This window comes from Rhea pennata, chromosome 1 (genome assembly GCF_028389875.1).
Source record: "Rhea pennata isolate bPtePen1 chromosome 1, bPtePen1.pri, whole genome shotgun sequence".
NCBI classification, from domain to species: Eukaryota; Metazoa; Chordata; class Aves; order Rheiformes; family Rheidae; genus Rhea; species Rhea pennata.
This window is the reverse complement of record NC_084663.1, coordinates 71,512,235-71,533,751: the sequence shown is the minus strand read 5'-3', so window position 1 is coordinate 71,533,751 and position 21,517 is coordinate 71,512,235. Positions and strand designations below refer to the sequence as shown.

The window sequence follows — 21,517 nt, the reverse complement described above, 5'->3', positions numbered from 1 at the left end:
AAGAAATATAGGCAGAATCAAATGAAAGTTCCATAAGTAAAGACTTAAAATATGATCTTTTTTAAAAAACACAGCACAATGAGCACAATGCAGAAAAGAATGTAAGCTCTTCTCAAGAAAGATCATTACACAGACCTAGAAGTGACTAGTAGAACATCTAAGGAACAAAACCAGGACATATGAAAGCTAACATGTTATTTACAAAGAAAGGAATCATTTTCACAGAATATGTAAAATATAATTTTTCAGGATACTTTTAGATCCACCTTTATACCCTGAACTCAAATTAACCAAGCATTTCTTATTCTGCTTGATATTATAAAGTGTATTTACAAAGTTCTGGTTTGGACTATAAAGTCACAGAAAGGATTGCTGACTGCACTACAAAGGTCCAGGTCACGTTTTAAATCCATAGATTTCAATATTTGGCTTACTCAGTCATTCCCCTCATCAAATATTCTAATAACACATTAAATTGTCTTCTTACTTCTTCCTCTCCCACAGGCTCTTTCTTTTTTCTCTTTGCAAAAACAATTGTTTTACTCCAGCTTTTGCTTCTTGCAAGCTGCACCACCAGTTGTGTTATCTACCAATCAGCTAGTGTTTTCTGTTTGTACACATTTTCTTATTCCTGAAAAAATGACCTAACAGTGGTCTTTTATTTGCTAGTTCATGATCTACTGGATATACTGGAAACTCCTAAGGAGTCTTCAATCTTGGTGGCTTCAAAGGCAACCCATTAGCAAGAAAGTAAGTGTAAACAGTGTATAAATACCCAGGATTAAGAAGTTGTTCTACATGATGAACATAGAAGAATTTGCTCCAACCAAAACCTACAGTCTGACTCAGTTTCTGGCAATAGTTTCATCCCTGAATTAAATGTGGATACAAGACCTACATAAAACCTCAAAAAAATGAAATTTCTGTAGTTATCCACTGGGTAACTATTTTTTGCTTTATGTTTTATCCAAGTACACATTTGATGTCTAGACTATGCCAGCACTTTTCAATTCCCAAGGATTTCAGAGCATCAAAAGACATCACCAAAATTAAACAAAATTTTACATATGTAATGTATAGGTTGTGCTTCAAACCTTTTTCCATACCTGCTGTTGTCTGACTTCCTTTTGAAGACTGTGCTGCTAATTCAAATGAAGAAATAATCCCTTCTTGTTCTTGAATGCTGACTATTTCACTTTCTTCTGAACGGGTTTTAGGTTTGTGGTTTGTAACTGTGGTCACATTCTGCAAGCTGATTTAAAAAAGTACAGCTTTTAAAACTCACTCTAACTTAATTTCAGGTGTTAACCACTAAGTATAGGAGTTGCAATTTAGCTTTCTTCTGTTAATAGAAAAACTTTGCAACTTAGAAGTTGGTGTAATGTAAGTCAAATACGTATTTTGAAATCCTTCTACCTGGTAAAGCTCTTCAAAGAAGAACTAAGTACTGTTAACTGAACTCCTTTCCTTCACATATTCTTACAGTTTCCTGCTACAGAATACCTATCTCACTGCAGTGTGAGAAAAAGTGAGAAAGTTATGGTCAAATGTAGGAACTCAGGATTTATAATGCAACTGTAGGATCTGTGCATTTATAAAGTTATGAATCATTAAAAAAGGAATACCTGAGATACAACATTCCTCTAATTTTGGTATCTTAGGAAACAGTGAAGTTAAAGCATGAGGTGTAATACAAGTCATTTAGTCTGCTCTTAAATAATTTCATAATAAAATGATACCAAAGTTTGAGCTAACATAACTACATACCTTTTGTATTCCAAAGTGAGGATTATGAACACATTCTGCCTATAACCGGGGCAACACTTGAAAATAAACATTGCCTCTCCCACCTACGCATCACCTCTTACTGAACCCTTACAGTGCTTAAGTTTCTCACTGAATTTTTTCTGTAAGTAAATCCCTCAAACATATAAAGATACTTTATAAGTATTTACAATGGCATTTCATTAGTTGCTTGGTACTACCAACTAATAAATACAATGTGCAAGTTTAAAATAGCCCCTTCGCATCTTGTTTTATTTTTACCTTATATCACCGTCATGTGTGTCTTCCAACTTATTTTTCTTTTCCTTCTCTGCTTTCTCTTCATTATTCACTTCTTTTGAGTCAGCTACAACATGTGCATCCGATAAAAGATCATCAGTTTTTGTCAGCTATAAAAAAAATTGAAATCATGAAACAAAAAGCTATAATACATACTAAGTGGTAGATAAGAAACACGGTATAAGGAAACAGTTTTATTAATGGACAAATTTTGCCATCATGTAAACTTAGTAACTCAGAATTACATAACTTCAGAAATTTTTATCAATACCATTCAAGTTGATAGTGTTATCCTGAAACATATACCAGAGTCAATGAGCAGGACCTGGCCTAATAGCTTCCAGAATTTATCTGAACTCTTCAGATTGCAGTCTGTGAATTTTCTCTTACTATCCTTCTCCTAACAATGTCAACATCAATTCCAGCTGCTGGAACACATTACTGATGAGCCTGAATGCTGCTCTTAACTGTCCGATTAGATGCAACCGATGGCAGCATATCACCTAATACTCCTTTAAAAGACTTGACTACATAACATAAAGCAACAGGCTCTCAGTAGAAAGTGCTTTTAAAATCATGAGGAATAAAAAATGTTAATTATCTAATTTTATAGCATTATCCATCAGAAACACGCTTTAAAAAGTTAAAATAAAAACAGGAAAGCAAAAGGAAAAATTAAGGAGTAAAAAGAAGTAAAACAAAGGGAGATTAATTCTACACAAGAAAATTTAAAAACATTTAATTTCAAGAAGGTATGATTATGTGGGAAAAGCTCCAGTAAGCTCTGCTCCTCACAGCCAGCCTGCTTTTACTAAGTATTCAGGGCATTTCAGTACCAGACACACCAAGGTAACACTGCCAAGTGAGTCAGACTATTTTGAGACAGGAATCAATCTGATGACCAAAGAGCACAAACTGCAGTTACTGCCTAGCTTCACGCAACAAGTTACTGTGCCAACTTTATTCTGCTTCTTTTAAACAATGTGATGCACTGATGCTAAGCACAAAAAGAAGTTAGGTGTAAGAAACGACTGTTAAAAATATTGGGATATTTTATATAAAGAACAGATAGGAAATTATTAGTTAAAGCTGCATCAATATTGGCTTGGTTTTCAAAGCAGCCACTCTCAAAGATCATTCTGTCACTTTCTCATCAATTAAGACACGAAGAGCTAATGTTAAGTAGAACGAAATTTAAGACAACTAGGTACACAACTAAAAATCAATTTCTCAGCAAGAAACACATCTGATACAATTTTGCGCTATATATATTGCACAATATTGATAAAAGTTTTACAGTATAAATATTCTGTAGAACATGTTACATACAAGAAGATATCTTAATCTTCCAAGCAAAATTAATTGGCTCTAATTTTGTTATCTTACAAAACAGTGAAGTTGAAGCATGATATATAAATAAGCTATTTTTTCTGCTCTTAGACATGATGTTTTCTTAAATATCAGCACGATACTCAGCTGTGATTAAAAAATTCTACTGTAAGATGGACTCATGAATCCTTCAATTAAGCACAGTTTAATACCTCTTCAGTAAAATCTGAATTATGTTCTTGTGCTCCATCATCTTTTAGTTGTGCTATTTCTTCTCCAGGACTTTCATTATTTTGTTTCAAATTATCTTTAATGGTACTCTCTGTGTTACTAGGTACACTGTCATCCTTTTTTCGACTCTGCAGAACAAAATTGATATATAGACACTTACTATTAAAAAAGTTATTACAGTCTCAGTTATGGCTGAGTCTTGCACTGTCCTCTCTGAATACGGTAATAAATTACTTAAGAAACCTTAAGCATTATCTTAAATTTTCTAAATGACATTCCACTGCAATACATACCACAACCCAATAAGCAAAATTAAGAACTCACCTTTGAGTTCCCTAATTTTTTGTACATTTCAGAACTGCCCAATGTACCACAACAGTGACATAAAGTAATATATACCTTAGAGAACACTTGCAGTAATGTCTGCATTTAAGTTGTCTAACCTATTTACACCTTCTGTGTAAGATTATTATACTTTCCCCAAAAAAGTTCCAGCATTTTTACTTATTGCTTTTTCTTGCCTTCTGTAATTCCATTTATACTTAGCTCAGTTACACACAGGTTTAGTTGTTTTCTTATTTAAATTCATAAACACTGATAACAAAAAAAAAAAAAAAAAAAACAAAAAAAAAAAAAACTTTTTCCTGATTAAAAATGGTTGATAAAAATCTAGTTCTACAGTGCAAAATTTACAGCACGCTTGCATACATTATCTCCAATAATCCTTTAGTATTTTGATAATACTAAAGGGTATTAGTATCCTTTAGAAAGGATACTGATTTATTTTATATAACTAAAAGATACAAGTATCTTATTAGTATCTGTATTTATAAAGGATACTAATATCTCCTTTATATAATAAAGGATGTTTATAAAAACCTTTCTTCTCTGATTTTTAACAAAACTCCAACTGAAAAGACTTGCAGCAGTTAATACTATTGCATGTTTTTTTTGTGTGTGAAACCAGTGGAAGCATAGAAACCATGCTTTTAATATAAGAGTGTCTTATTTTGGGGCCCTTTACCAAAAAGCATTCTGAAAGAATAAGAAATTGCCACAGAAAAAGTGATTTTGTAACATGGACTACTAGGCTAAAAATCTAACTTGCACACATTTTCACTTACTCTGTAAATTTCTCGTTTCATTCACACAGCACTGATTTCACCCAAAAGCCCGAAGTTTATGCTGACATGAAGAAAATTCTTTTGAATTCTGCGTGGCAAGTGGTGCTGCCACGCAAGATTTAGGGTTTTTACCAATTTCCCACTCTGCTTCCAGGGTAAGCAGAGGACCTGCTAACCAGGTATGACAAATCCACAACTGTTAGTTTCCTCACCTTGAAGTATGATAGCTAAGAGAAGTGGTGAAGCTCAAACACCTGTGCAAAGAGTTCAAAAAGAAAAACTTATGCAAAGCTTTGCTTTGCATTTCCTTCTTGTGAGAAAGGCCATGTTATCTATAAAAACATTTGAAGCAGCCACCCTGCATTCATGACATCTTCTCAAATACAGATACTGTAATGCAAAGGCAAAACTTGAATTCAGGATCTTCAGGACTATCCAACCTTGCTGAAAGAAAGTAACTTTTGTATAGTTCTGAAGACAGTTAGCATGCTAGTTTTAGATTATTAAAAATTTTAAAACTTATTTCCAAATAAGTGACCTGTTAACAGTGCAATGCATCTAACTTGGTTTTGGAGAATCAGATGTCAAAACACACAGGGAACAGAAAGGAGGTATTCCTATGTTACTCTAAAAATATCAACAGCAGGATCTATGAGACACAAAGTATGTCAGAAGATAAAATGATTATTTAGTTCTTGAAAAAGCGAACACGATTCATTTTTTAACTTAGCTGTCACAAAATAGCAGGTTGTGTCTGTAACATGCATTAAGTTGAATATATTTTATGTTTTTGTCTTTTTTGTTTTGTTTTTAAAAGATGTATTTGGGTCAGTATTTCCTGGATAATAACGACTAATTATTTACTCCACTTTTTTTTTTTTTTTTTTCTCTCTCTCTCTCTACTCTCTCACATTTAACAAATACACTGCTTTGCCTTAATTGTTTGTGTGAAAAAGAAAGTGAGGATTCTATTTTTATGAATTTATGGGCTCAAAAAACACATCTAAAGAGCACATCATTTCAAGAGCGATGATGTTAAAATATACACTTACCTACAAATGTTTTATAAACAATTTTTACAGATGCTTGCATATATTACATGACAGACAATCTTCATGATTTATACATCAAATGATTCATGATTCTCCCTGATGCGGTATTTAGTAACAAAGCTTCTTCATTAAATTTGACAAAAAAAAGTAACTTAAAAAACATCACAATGCATAATCAAATAAATATAATTTTAACAAATTACTTTTTTTTAAAAAAGGTGAGTTTCACTATCATTAGGTATAAATATGAAGATTACCATCTCCCTTTCTCTTTTGCTTGGTAGAGAATTGTGACCGCTCTTCTACATGAAGAGTTTCAAACAGGCAGACATAATACCATGCAACTTTGAAATAAAAATAATTTCATAAAACCTTTTTTAGCTGAATACATTAAAGAGTTTTTTTTTTTTTTTTTTTTTTTTTTTTTTTTTTTTTTTTTAAATTTGGGACTCACCTGTATCAACTTAAAAGGATTATCTCTGACAAAAGGCAGGCTCTGTGATGGAGACTGCTCTGAAACACCAATAATATTTAGTCCTTTTCTCTTCTCTCTTAGGCAAGCTTGTTGGTGCCTTTTTATTCTTTCCATCTGTTCCTCCACAGTCATTCGAGGCCGAGCACTTTCTGCAAGACACAACTGCTCCACTGCACTTCTTGGTCTTTCCTTAAATGGAAGGATATTAAAAAAAAATAAATAAAGCAAGAGTCTAAGCTGTTCAGCTTATCAGAAAAGATCACCTAATGATTTATTAAAAAGTAGGAAAAATAGTTGGCAAGAAAAGATCTCTTAAGTATCTGAAGAAAGTACAAGAACCAGTGATTAATAAATGAATAGAAAATAAAGGAAAATATATATTATTTATACATACATACATATATATATATATATATATATATGTATTCACTACCAATAATAAATGCCAAAAGAATAGGTAGATGCTTTCTCAAAGCTATCCTACCAAGTTTAAACAATTTACCAAATGTCATACCACAGCAAAACACAAGTTACTTGATTGAGACAGAAACATAATTGAAATGTAATGATCCATGACATTTCTACCAGCTGACCTAACAGTCGCTTCTATTTTTTTTTTTATTCTAAGAAAAGATACAGTTGGATATCACTTAATAGCAAGCAAAAAGTGGTATTCTTTTCTTCAGTCAACATCCTGCTACTTTTTTTCTCCTCTCCTGTCTTCCTCTTCTATTTGTTCTCCAATGTTTGCAAAAGTCTCCCCTCTTGTCTGAACTACACGCATTTTAACTGTCTTCAAGCCAAACAGTGCAGGATTACCTGGTCTGAAATTTTCAGGCTTACTACCCACATATTGATCACTGAATCTGTATTTTCTGGCTTCTTTTTTTTCCCCTAAATTGTTTTTGTAGTAAATAAACAAACTTCAGCAGTTATTATACAAAGGTTATTAATTTGTCCCAAAATCCAAAGATAAGTCCTTTAAAAATTTTAACAGAAGACACCTCACATCCTTTCAATACAGCATTGGGGATGGCAGCTCACTGCTGCTGTCCTGAGTCTAACAATAGTAGTGATGACTGTCAGGAAAAAAAAGAGCTTGAACTTCAGCTCTCAGTTGCTTAGTAGATTTTTCATTGCCATTTAGCTCTTCACCCATTTGACTGCAGAGAAATACCTTTGTAGTTTACTGTACATAACCTTTAGAGCTTTGTCCTCCTTTCTACTGCAGTCTCCACTAATATGGTATATTTTACCTTACCTTTATCTTACCTTGTAACACTAATTTTTATGTAAAGCAAATGAAAAAAGCTACATTTTTTAAAATAACTACAGAAATTAAGTCAGAAAACTAACACACCACTATCCATGAACGATGGAAAGTTATTTTAAAGTACCGTTCTTAAATCTATCTTCTTATTCTTCCTTAAAGTCACATAAGAAGCTATTGTTGAAGATTCTGGAGTTGGTGATTTGGTTCTAGGCGGTACAACTCCCACAGGAAAATGCGAGCCTGTGAAACAGTAAAACAACATACTAAACGCTACACGAAATATCAGCAGAGGAGTTTATTATTTTCTAAAATTTTATGCCGTCAACTCTGGAAACTGTTCTTCAAAAAAGACAGCAGAGATCCCAGTGCCTAACTGTCATGGCTATTAATATATGCAGGTAGAGATGAGTAGCCTCCAGCCTGATGTTTAGCTAAACGAACAGAACATGAGAAACTACTGCACGACAGGAGAAACAACTGGACATGAAAATAGCAGTGAGATACTGACAAAAGTTACAAGTAGCACCATGAAGAATGGCTAGATTTCACAGATAGTTAAGGGGGAGTCAGGCAAGAGATGGCCAAACTTCACAGATAATTGCAGAGGAGTACAGAGGACAAGCAGAACTTGCAAGGCCAGTAGTGCCTCAGTCACTGTACCAGCAATACCACATAAGGCCAAACTCACCTCTATAACGGTGTGAGAAATACAAAATTTGGATATGAACGGAGCAAAAGCGGGATGAGTGAAATACTTACGTGCAGGCTATTTACTTAATGAGGAAACAAGGGCAGAGAAAAGGAGGGATCAAGGTGGACAGGGAAGAGGTGGGAGGGTAAGAGACTGGTTGGGCATAAGCAAGCTGCTGGTCAATATGCTCTGACTGGCCAAGCCCCATGCCTGATTATTGCTCTCTATCCTATCTTTCTATGAAATTTTATTCCTATGAATTTTCTGTGTAGGGGTGCATGTGTGATGCTAGCAGTCTTCAAGTCAGAGTAGCTGGCGAGTAGCGTAAGAGATGTGGGAGCCAGCTATAGGGAGATCATAGGTCTGGCAGTCAGATACGGGAAAGACAGAGGGTCTGCAAGCTGGAAGCACCGTAAGTCTGGATCTGCTACAGGAAAGACCTGTTTGTCTGCAAGATGTCTGTGAGGCAAGACTAGCCAGTGAGCAGAAGAAGTGTGGGAGCCAGCTGTCCAAGAGACCTTAGCTCTGGTAGTCGGATACTGCAGAGGCTGGGGGGCTCTGAGAGTTGCCTACGAATACCATAGGTCTGCCCAGCTCCTGGAAGGACAGGATGCATGTGCACATCTGTGGACATCTGGGAGTGTGAGCATGGGCATGAGATCAGCTAGCAAGGTTTGAGTCTGATTAGCTTGTAAGAAAGAACAGGATCAGGCTGTTTTGCTCCATTTTTATGCATGCACTGTGTGTGTTTAGAAGTTTGTGTTACTCTGCTGCTGGCTGGCCACATCTCTGAGTGTGTGTGCTTGTGCCTGCTCAGCCTCGCTACCAGCTGAACCTACGGACAGGGAACTACAGCAGCCTGGCACTGTCAGACTGGGATCACAGGAATCTCTTGGATCCTCACATCCACCAAATTCAACATCCCTTAACAATACCCACCCTTAGTTTTACTCCTTGAAGAGCCCCTCCCAAAATAAAATTAAGCTCAGAAAACTAGAATGAGTTAAAACTTACCAAAAAAAACCCACCAAAAAAACACCACATGCTTCATTTCTCTTTCTTGATGCATGTAGGAAACCGAACTATTAAGAAAACTGTATTTTGTCTTTGTCTAAAAAATAGCACTGATAGATCAATTATTTCTCCTTGTTTTTGCTGGAGAGGTCACACAGATTTCAGAGAACATATTGATTCAATGAAGGCTTGGCTGTATCTCCAAATTATTTCGTAGGGCTAACAAAATAGTCTGGAGGTAGTTGAATGCCAAGCCTAGCATTTAAAACAAAAACTGAAAAACAACAGTTTGGGGCTCCTTTACACATCAAAAGGATAAAACACTGAGCAGAAGTCTCTGTCTGTCTTGGGGGTCACCTTTATGTACTGTTCAGGTCATAAATATTCCTCTGCTTAGGGAAAGCAGCCAGGGTTACCTTACATAGTTCCATTAAAACGTTTCTCTTTCTTATTGGCATTTGGAAAGACATAGAGAGGGAAATGACCGACAGCAGAAACATGGGAAGTAGCCGCTACAGTCAAGTACGTAATGAGCAGGAAAAATATTTGCATTTTCCCTGAAATTTACTAAATCGGAGAAGCACCTGCACCAGGAAGCTACAGTCATTTACGTACAACTCCTTAAAACAGAAAGACAGAAACCTTTCAGTGAGATGAGCTGCCTTTGGGTTTGTTTCCTTTTTAGCCTGTAAACTGTTAAGACAGAATGTCACAAAAAGTTCTTTGAAAACAGAAGTTGTTGTTGCAATGACACATATGCTATAACAAACAGATGAGTGTTTGTATTTTTTATAATGTATGGGGATTATTAAGTGAATATAGAGAACAAGAAAATACATCCTAAATAATTTACATGCTCCCAAGTGTGGACTAGATGATAAAACACAGCTACAACCCACTTCAGTCTATTGTTTAAGGAAGATAAAGAGTGTCCCTCTATTTGCTACCACTGCAGCCATTCTACACCCCCCCCCCCCGCCATTTATATTAGATAGAAGTATTTACATTATTGCTTCCCGTTACTGAGGACTCTTTTGCTAAAGATGCACATAATGAAACTACTTCTCTCTTTACTGAACAAGGTAAAAAGCAGACTGGAGTGCCACAGAAATATCAGCTTGCTTTATTTAGTCAGAGAAGGCTTTCTTGTGTTGTCTTTATAATGACTTTTCTTCTCATCCTAAATGTCTATAAACAGCCTGGAACATCATAGGTCAATAAATCTTAGGTATGTCATCAGAAAAGCAACTGCCTCAATTAATGTGGCTGATGATTAGCAAATCTCAGGCTAAACCTTGCATCTTTCACCACCAGGTTAAAAGAGATTTAGTATTCATCTTAAGTGAACATTACATTTCAGCATATGCCATACTGAATCTGAACTGAGTTATTTAGGAGCATTTGTCTGGTAAGTGCAAGCTTAATGAAAAGAAAAAAAAAAAGTATTATATCGTAGAGCCATTCACCGTGTTTTACACCCAAGCAGTATGCTGTCTGTAGTTTTTAAAACCTTCACAACCGTTCTGATGAAAGTAATACCCTTACCGTGACCACAGTTCTGGGGTCATACTCAAGTACTGTTATACTAGACTGCTGCGCACATGCTTAATCACACTATCACAACAGAAGCCAGTGATCTTGTTGGCACTGGAAATGTCAATCGTTATGGAAAGAAAAGAGTTACTTTGCTCAAAAACTCTTAATATGGTTTTTGGTTGGTGCTTAAATTGTTAAATTTGCAACTGTTTTTCTTGAAGTCACCTTTAACAAACTATTCTGTGTGTTTTAACAAACAGAATTGAGAAGCACTTCCTGGTAAAGGACTCTACCAAGCAATTAGTAGCTTTTATAGAAGCTAGATGAAGAGAAGAATTTATCTAAAGCATTTAGCAATTGCAAAGACCTTTATTGTCTGTACACTCTAAGGTCATGATCATTATTCCTATTATATCAGAGGATAGAAGGCAATTCAACAATTACAAGATTAAAAAAAAGAAAAAGACATTGTTTCCCTGCCTTATGGGAGTCTGAAAATTCTGTGGTGCTGCCTTTTTGGACGTTCCAGTGACATAACATTGGGAGCTTGATTCAAAAACTGAATAATTGTTCAGGGGCAAGGACATGAAATGGGTAATTGTTCAAGGGAATGGTGTGTGGGGAATGTGAGTGATGTGATTAGACATGGTGTCAATAAGGATTTCAGGGTTGTTGGTGAGTGTAATGTTTGATTTTTCTGTGGTGTAATTGACTGAAATCTTTCTCATCATATAATTAAATCATTATTTTATTGTGGAAGTTTTTCCTTTGCATTAAGAAATGGACAGGCTACAAAAAGTATGAGGGATGACACAGCTTCTGTAACAGTTTAAGCTTTGGATTCCTTATAAAAAATGCTGAAAGACTGTAAACAGCATGGCTAGGGACAAACCTTTAGCTGTAGATTCAGATTCTGAAATTTGTTCCGACTTTTCTTCGCCATTAGACTCATCCACTTCTGCTACTGTAGTTAACTCTGGTTCACTCTTATAAAGTCTATAATCAGGACCCTGCAGAATGACAAGTTAAGTAGTAAGTAACCTGGGATTTTTGCACAAGCATTTGTGTCTTAAGACTCAGAACAGTTATTCTGCTGATGACTTTGTTCTCACTTTAAGCCAATATTTTATTGTTTAAGTGCAGTTGCAGTGGTATGGCTTTGTAATTAATTTGAGTGACAACAGTTACAGACTCTCTGAAGTTACAGAAAGAATTTGCCATGAAAATGTGAAGGATTTTTTTTTTTTTTAGTGATCTTTAGGAACCACATTGATAAAAGGCTTCTGCAAAGATGGATCCCGAGTCTAGAGTTTTATAAGAACTTGTGAGAAGCATCTGATTTTCTGAAATTTACTCAGACACAGAACACATCTTTAAGTCTTAAGACATTTTATGTATGACAGAATATATGGCAGGAAAATGTCAAAAGCAAATGATGGAGCTATAAATAAAACTCAGCAGCCAAAAGTAAAAACATAACACAGAAGTAGCCAGATGGCAAAATAAAAAATTGTGACTGTGCAAAGGAAGGGGGAATGCTTCAAGAACAACGTGGCAGTTTAAGCCACTTACACAGTGAGATCCATTTCTCTGATATCCTTGAACTTGGTGAATCTTCTTTTCTTCTGGCAGATGTACTGGGCCCCTGCTATAACAGAGCAAGGAGCTGCTATCACTGGGCAGAGGGGGAATTATGGGAGGATGCTCTGTAAAGTCATAGGACCGAGGGAGTGGAGGACGAGGTGGGACTACTTCCTCTTCCTAAAGATTGTAGAATAGTCACCTTATTTAGATGTGCACACCTGTTACAATTATTTATAACTTAAAAATAAAGATATATTACCATAACTACACCAGCTTTAGTTTCTGGAATTAAAGGGACAATGTCACACACACACACACACACAAAAAAAAAAAAACACCCAGAAAACAAGAGGACTTTTTTATTGCTACTATCTAGCCTGAAATACTTCAATTGTTTTACTCTTCAGCAATTGAGTTTTTAAGTTCTATCAGCTGTACCTTCTAATAGATATGTATGAGCTCTCTAAATCATTTTAAAAATTAAATTTAGTATCTACTTAAAGATTTGTACATACATTAGACTTTCAGAAAGTTTTGCAAGCCAGATGTATATTGTGTACAATTTAGACAAACATGACAATGTCCCTTTAAACCTGTAATTTCCAGCCAGATTTTCAGAGGAATTGAACATTTTGGAGCTCCTGCAGTTTTTGCTGCTGTTGTGCTCAATATGCAAATAGACATATAAAGCAATGTGCATCTTCCCATGAAAATTGTGGTGGGGAGAAAACAAATCCAAAAAACAGGGTTATTTTTTTAGTGTAAGAGCCTGGAGAGAGGAAAAGGTGAGAAATGGAAAAGAGAAACATACTGGTGAGAATATAAAGACAAAGAGCAAATGAAAGTTTTTGAATTACCCACTGAGATATTACTCTTTTAAACTAATCATAATAAAATATTTTAATGCAAGTATATTGAATACATATTTCAGACACCCTTAAAACAATTACAATAATGTTCATACATTATACATATATATATATATATACACACACACGCATATACATATATATATATATAAAAATAAAAGAAATTCAGTGATGCTAAAATGGTAAATATGCTAAAATCATACCTCATTTTTATACTTAATAGTTGAAAAGGTCCTTGATCCAATCATGCCTGTTTGGGGGCAAGGGGAGTAGGAGAGAAGAAAAAAAATTGTTTGCAACAAATAGCTTTTAAAACACCTTAGCATGTTGATGGTTACATGTTGCAACAGGTTACATGTTGCTACCAAGTATATAATGTTATATATGTTAATATACATATTAAGACATGTTAATTTAAATTGGTTGATTGTATTCTTGTTTTCAGCAATTGTACCACGAAAGATTTTTCAAATATACAAAAACAAATGTGAAATTTACCCTTTAAAAGCATACACAATCTAATCTCACCTCCTAAGAGATAAAAACGACCAGTTTACCTGCTTCTGAAGAGCTTCTTTGCTGTTTATGTTTACTTAAACCCTCCATGACATCTTGAATTCTCCACAATTCCTTCTGAATTTGAGCACGCTGTATCCCTGCTGACTCAGTCTGCCAGTAAAGAGACAGAATATATGAGCTATAACTTAAACTACCTTTAGGGCGGGGGAAAGCTCTTTCTTTCTGTAGACAATATGACATTTCTTTTCCCAATGAAGGCAAATAAGGTACAATAATGACAGGCAATCTCCTTCCCCATAAAGATGTAACATTCAAATATTGTCAGAAACATCAACTGTAAGATGAAGTCATTTCTAAAACACAATGTACTAGTTAAATTAACAGCAATTTGCTAGTTGAAACTGCATTTAAGAATAGAATTATTCAGTCTTTCCAAAGAAAACTCAGGCAAGCTTTGTACAGGAGACCTACAAACAATGTAAGAAAAGGATTTATCCCTTCCAATCCTAAGACAGACGGAGATGAACATCGTGTTTGCATATTGGCATATAAACTGAAGACCCATTTGCATTCATGGTTATGCATACTTTGGGCTGAAGTATCTGACATACGCAAATTTTACAGCTCTTGGGCTTCCTTGTAATTCCTCCTCCACAGAAAAATCAGCCCCCAGAGTAAATGGCCTTTAATGTACCACTGCATGGACCACATCCATTCAGACACACGTGCTGACATGTGTTTTTAGTGTGACAGAAAGATCTCCACCAAAATTCAGAATTTATACTAATTGTTCAATCCTCCAAAGCACAGCACAAGCAAGATCATAAGGTACATACGAAAAGTACTGCTGTATGAAACCTGAACAAAGCTTAAAATATTTTTAATAGAAGTTATTTTTGATAGAATAGATTTAATTATATTCTTGCATATGCTGTTAAAAAGAAAGAACTTGCGTGAACATTCAACAAGTCTAGCATAGCAATTAAGGTCTCAAGAAACTTTCCAGTTTTGGAACTAGGACAATGTGACAAAAAGAAAGTAGCTTCAAAAAACAGGAAAAATAGAGTCCTCTCCAGCCCTTAAAATCTTTAATTTCTTCTTGTCTCGCAAGTCATTTGTATAAAACTTTAATCAAAAGCATAGAAAACTAAATTAACTCAAATGTACTTTAAGACTTATGTCACACCTGAATTTCTCCAAGTCGATCGAGTTGCTCCTGCATATGGTTCCTTGTTACTGTTACATCATACTCTAATTTATCATATTCCCTCCAAGCTCTTTCCAGTTCCTAAGTGCATAAATAAAGAAATGCATGTGCACACTCAACAAACAAAACAAAACAAAACAAGGATACATCTTTCAACAAAAACAGGGATGCTTTCTTCTTTCAACAGCACAAAATTTGAGAAAGTAATTCATAAACAGATACTAGAAATTAGTCAATACATGTTTTAGAGAATGTTATGTTTAAGCAACTTTCTCATTTTCTAGCAATACTGAATGAAATCAAAGCAAACAATATTTTGGCTTTTTTACAAACAAAAAGATATGTGAAATTTTAATCAGAGTATAGCCTTTATAGACAGCAGGTATGTGGGTCTTAAGCTTTCTTTCCACAGTGGCAAAAGCCCACAATACTAGATGAAAACTTGCTTCTCTCATTTCACAGAACACATTCCTGTAAGTGCAAAGCATGTGCATCTCTATGCAACATGTTTTATTCAAAACAAATGTAAGTCATCTAACCTTGCCTGTGAGTTTGCCAGTGAATGCCCTAGACCTACTAATATACTATTATTTTATGTATGTGAAACTATGAACACCAGATGGGAGGAGATGCAATAAAAAACCTGCTCTGAGATCAGCCCTAGCACCTCACTTTTCAAGGCTGCATCAAGCAATTTACTCGAATTAGCATAAATTCAAAATATACTTTCCCTCCTCAACGTTTTAAGAGCCCCTTTCCTTCCTCCTGCTTCCATTTTCCTCAACCAAATAATCCCTTTTACAGCTTATCTAAGACTCAGACTGAAAACAGTATTTCAGGGCTGACTTTCCATCTGTTTCACCACAACAAACCACCGGAATTTGACACTGAAACACCTTTTGGATATTGCTTTAAGCAGGCAAGGATGATTCTTTGCCTTGCCTTCTCAATGAAAAGGATAGTGATCAGAAATTCCCTTCCTTTCATTTTTAAAGGTTTTGAAAGTGCATGACTTTAGAGATCTTTGAAATGCACTAGTCCACTACAGAGACTGCAATCTTTCCTTCTTTCCATCCTGTGGCTGCTTTTGTTTAAACAAGTCACACAAAATATCTGATTATATCTTCTAGTATTTTGCCATATTAAATAACTTATTTGCATTATTTACTTGCTTTCTAATCAATTTCTGTATTATAAAGATGAAAATCACTACACCAGTGTGAGTACAGTATGTACTCATTCCTGGCAAAGGAAAAATGCAAGACAGACTACGTGATGAATGTACTGAAAAGATCATTTTCCAGCTGCCTTGCAAAAAATGCATAAAAGTGCAAGACAACTGAGGTTTGTTGAAATGAAATGAAAAAAATCACCACAGACAACCTAATTAAGAACATGAACATGAAGATAATTGTTCAACACTTCACTGAGTTTTACCAGCAAAAATATATTACTTACTGCAGTAGCTCGAGACACTTCTCGACAGGTGCTAAGTAGTCCATTCTGTAAGTCATCTCTCTGTAAGACTACATTTTGTATGGCTGCTGGGTTATCTGCATTCATTTCTATCTCTTGGCTTGCTGATAGCAAAGCTTGTTCAAGCGTGTACTATTATAATAAAAAGAATTATTTTTAATGTTCTGCATCATTGGGCTGATTTTCATTTTATTTCAGTTATCAGTGTTCTGATAATAAGCATGTAAAATAACATCCACTTTAGGTAATAAATACAATCGTCCTACTTTCTCCTTGTGTAGCTGTTGAAGCTTCTCTTCCAGCGCTTGTACAACTTTATCTTGTTCACATAAGCGGCTAAGCTTAGCCTAGTATATAACATAAAAAAATTGCAATTAGGGGCTTATTTTTTATCATAATCTATAACCAAAATACATCTTGATCAAAGCATTAAAAAGAGACTACATAAAATGTTTTTACCACAAAATATGGATTCTATAATTCTGAAGACATCAGCATTGCCTTTTTTGATTAACCTTAAGAAGCTATCTTAAGAGTCTGTGAAATAACAGTTACAAATAGCTCAACTCAAAAGCTGTAACTTGCATCTAAATCTTCTATCTAACTTATAGCTAAATCACAGCTAAATCTTTACAACTTAATAATCAGTAATGAAACATCATTTTACTCTACCTATCATTCTTCATTACTGTAAAGAATATTGCATATTTTCATAGTCTTTCCTATCATTCACTTCAGGTGGTAGTTTTTGAGAATTATTTACTAATATTAACCATATTTCGCTACCCCACTTTTGTTAAGGCCCCTTGGGGGATCAAACAATTTTTTTTTGATTTGCAGTGCCATTGAACTTTCATTAACTACTCCAAAGACTTTCAGTTTAAGCATCATGAGCTGTTATTGATGGTTAAAACACAGACTTCTCTGAATATCTGATGTCTGTGTGTTTCAGATTTACAGTAGCTTCCATGACAAAGACATTTTCTATTTTTTCTGTGTTTCAGGATAACGGAAAAATTCATGTTGGAAGGGACCTCAGGAAGCCTCTAGTCCAATTTTCTGCTCAAAGCAGGCTCAGATCAGGTTACTCAGGGCTTTTATCCAGTATGTTCTTGAAAATCCCCAAGGAGGAACACTGCACAACTGCTCTGATTTTTAATTCTTATTTCATAGGATCCTTAAATACATCTGAATATCTATCCAATAAGAGTCTTCCACTGAGACAAATTTTAGAGCATGTTTCCTGTGTTAGTGCTAAGTTTTAATGTTTAATCAGACACGAGTATCCAGGATATGATAATTCTCACATTTCCATTAATTAAACAATCTATTTTACTGTTAAAACCTTTTACGTATGGCTCTGATGACAAAATTCAGAGACACTGACATGATTCACAGCAATGCCATGAGGAGTACTGACACACAAAACTGTTGGGAGGGGGGAAAGATGAAGCCAACACAATGCATCTGACAAATCTTTTCTATTCTGATAGCTACTAGAGGGTAAGTAAAACTCCTCAAAAAGACTGTCAAGGCAAGCCTAATTTGTGCATCCTATAAACAGCATCTAAGTGCCCCCGAAACAGCCTTTCATATAATGTTGATTTAAATATATTTTGCCCTTTCCCATGGGTCATACATTTCTCTTCTGATTTGGTGATGTAACCTGCCACAGAGTACTATGACCAAAATATTTACAGAACAAATGAAAGAAACAAATCTCAAAGCACTAGCAAGGGAAAATGGCTTTAATTTAAAGAGTTATCAAGTGTCCTGCAGAAGAAACCTGAGATGTCTAATGTTAGCCCTACTGATGCATGGAATCACTGTGGTCTTACACAGGTTCTCACAGCCTTGTTATGAATTTGCACCTATTTTTTGCTTGACTGATGAAATATCAAATCTTTCTCCCAGTGATATTCATTACTGCTTGTGTAAACTTAAAATGCAATAATTTATTTTTTCTTTAGTAAGTTAATCATAAGTGAGTAAGTAAATCAAAGGAATGCAAGAATTTTTTTTTACACAGTATTTCATACAAAATACGAAAAGTAGAGTCTTAACCATTCAATTCTGCTAAAAATCATTTAAGATTGTGTACATAACAGAGTAGATGGGATATACTCATGCTACATTTCATGTCCTATAATACACTTCTCAACAATTGTTCTATCACCTCCTTTTGTCATACAGAATCTAAAGCAGTTCTGTTTATGTTTATGATTTATCATTTTGAGGCATTTAAGAAAATAATTTTTGGATCTCTGTATAAAGTTTCTTCAGCAAGGCAATCCTGGATAAATGATGCACACAGTTTTGGATTTATATATATAATCAGTAATATACGTCAAAATAAAATCTTATGTGCCTCAATTCTACCATGCAATTTCTATTAGTAACCTCCTATATGAAGTATGCTTCAAACCCAAAAGTCAAGGGAGGAAACTATTGTAAAAAAATAAAAAGTACCAACATTTCTAAGGAAAAAAAATATAAATACTTACATCAATATCCAGCTCTTCAGTTCTATATTTGTATAGTGTACCCCTACAATCTTCTTGTGTTAACTATAGGGAAGAATAATATTGCCATAAAACAACTTAATTGGAATATGAAAATGAAACTGCTGTACAGCTTAAGTTTTAATATAGCAAATCAGTTTTTGCTTGAATCTTCATTCAAGCAAAATGACAGACATAACACTGAAAAATATACTTTCAGTCAAAATATAATATGAAGATAACTAAATGGAATGTCAAACAGATTGCCAGTAAAAAGTTGTATCAATGAAATCTTAACATAGTCTGGCTATGTTTCTGTACCAAACCACAGTTTCATAAATGTATAATTTATTTTGTGATAACTCAGATATGGATTATGTAGTAGATGAAATTGCAATTGGAGTACACCTGAACACACTGTTACACATCACTATATATATTTTTGTATGTGCATTCTAAGTATAGGGACTCACTCTACTTGGAATCAATTATTCTGGGTTCCACTAACATCAAACGCATTTACAAGGAGAGTATTTTGATGCAAGTCTGAAATCAGAGCAGGATGACTTAAGTATACAGAAGGTGTGTAAAATGTATCATTAAGTATACATACACCCAAAAAATACTGCCAAATACCTTAAATTTTTTTTTTATATGGATCCCCTTCTTCCCCAAAATTCAGAGTACTATTAACTGCCATAAGTGGAAGTCCTTCTGTTTCTTCCTTTGAACCTAGGCAAACTTGCCTGCTCATCCTAGTCTGCATGTAAGGTATCCTCAAACTACTTGCATAAGGCTCCTCACATTAAGTTCTTACCTCTTTAAGGCTCTGAGCTGACCAGTAGCAAAATTTAATAATTTAAATACAAAAAAAGATAGCTACTGATTTTAGAATAAGAATTGTCCTATACAAAAAGTAACTGCATAACACTATCAAGCTTCATATTATAATTAAAAACATATGTACAATGAGTCCCAGAATACATGCTTTGTTATTATATGTATGTCATTAATAAGGTCATCGTGGCTTAACAGTGCAAGAAACAACTATAAAACACAAGTCCATGTTAAAGTACACTTATAAATAAAATGACTAGGGAAGGGTTAATCAGACAGGCATTCCAAACATACAATAAATCTTCAACACACTTATGTGTTTCATTTCAAGACATTATGTCTACATACCTCATGCAAATGCACCTGGTGACAATTTAAAAGTATGTATAGTGTATTAAAACCACACAGTAACTTTCTTTGAAATGGACACTTAATGGAAATGAGTGTCAAAATATGAAAAAAGCCACAGCACTTTTGCACCTCATGAATGTCATAAATGTTACGTTTAAGATATCTATTTAATCCCCTCCTATTGTAGACGTGTGCTTTATAACTGTTGATTTTATCTTAATGAGAGGAAAAAATGAAGAATGGAAATATTTTTTAAAGAAAGACTCATAAACATGGCCAATATAAATCTAGGCCAAATATCTTTTGCTTATAGAGAAAAATGATGTAGATCTATATATACACACACACACACACACAATGCACAGAAATATAATGTATATATATTTCACAGAAGACAGATTTTACAAGAGAAAGATTATCCACCATTAGATAAATGCATTTTTCCAAGGCACTCTTCAACATTTTATATGACATGCCTGGGGGGGGGGGGGGGGGGGAGAGAAAAAAAAAGGAAAAGAAAAGAAAAAAGTAATGATTTTTTTTCAAGCCAGTAGCTTTTAAAAAACGTGAGCTGTTTCTTTTTTCAGCAGCTCAATCTCAGTTATAGCTAAGCTTAAAACAGCTTGCCAATTCAGCATCCATATCTTTCCCTACCTTCTAAAAGAAAATATTCAGAGAACCAGAACACATTTTCAAAGAATACTTTACATGTGCTAACTCTTCTCATAAAATCCTATCATGTTTTTTAAATTGCTGCCATTTTCTTCCTTTTATCACTATTACTAGTTTACCACAGTAGGCACTGCTAGAGAGCCACTTCCATTTCAACATTTTTACTGTAACATTTTACACACACCTAACACAAAAACTCTAAAATTATATGAAGCACAATCTATCTCTGACAAAGCAGCAGCTTCTCTTTGCACAGCACATCTAGAAATCAGCTTAAGGCAAAAAGTGTTGCATGCTATCATATTCTATGGGAATTAAACAAGGAATTGCAGTAGACAAAACGCAATTACACATTACAAGCGAGGTTAATAACCTAGGAAATGCACTGCAAGTGGTCCAACGATGAAGTCTGAGAGCTATTTTGTGTCACATTCAACAAAAACCTCCTTCACTGAATCGTTCCTACAAATACTTTGCCAGGCCAATAATTTCGGAGAAAGAGTGCCACCTACTGAACCATACGCACGACTTGCTACAGCCTTCTACAGTTTTCCTTCACATTTTCCTACTCAAATACAAAAAAGGCCATTTCTGCTAACATGGTGAAATACACTGTAAAGCTGTAAAAGGATAAGTAGCAACTTCTGTACCCCAAAACAGAACTTACCATTTTTAAAAGGCAAATTGCACAGAGTTGTATCAAACTTTTATC

The 21,517-nt window shown here is 34.7% G+C and overlaps 1 protein-coding gene across 14 annotated transcripts in view; it reads right to left on the bottom strand.

The window, feature by feature from the left end:
- The window catches only part of PLEKHA5 (pleckstrin homology domain containing A5), a 176,519-nt gene that overhangs the window by 5,967 nt on the left and 149,035 nt on the right, over nt 1–21,517 (bottom strand). For 10 of the 14 annotated variants that reach the window (XM_062591289.1, XM_062591296.1, XM_062591280.1 and 7 more), the window contains 13 exons: nt 18,949–19,011; nt 16,711–16,791; nt 16,427–16,576; nt 14,948–15,049; nt 13,800–13,911; nt 13,446–13,492; nt 12,362–12,550; nt 11,682–11,799; nt 7,673–7,788; nt 6,255–6,464; nt 3,606–3,752; nt 2,047–2,174; nt 1,107–1,252 (listed from right to left, as the gene is read on the bottom strand). In XM_062591289.1, the coding sequence (XP_062447273.1) occupies nt 1,107–1,252; nt 2,047–2,174; nt 3,606–3,752; nt 6,255–6,464; nt 7,673–7,788; nt 11,682–11,799; nt 12,362–12,550; nt 13,446–13,492; nt 13,800–13,911; nt 14,948–15,049; nt 16,427–16,576; nt 16,711–16,791; nt 18,949–19,011 (1,609 nt within the window). The remainder of the gene's footprint in view (nt 1–1,106; nt 1,253–2,046; nt 2,175–3,605; nt 3,753–6,254; nt 6,465–7,672; nt 7,789–11,681; nt 11,800–12,361; nt 12,551–13,445; nt 13,493–13,799; nt 13,912–14,947; nt 15,050–16,426; nt 16,577–16,710; nt 16,792–18,948; nt 19,012–21,517) is intronic. The other 4 variants (XM_062591328.1, XM_062591352.1, XM_062591361.1 and 1 more) reach the window with 1 other exon arrangement.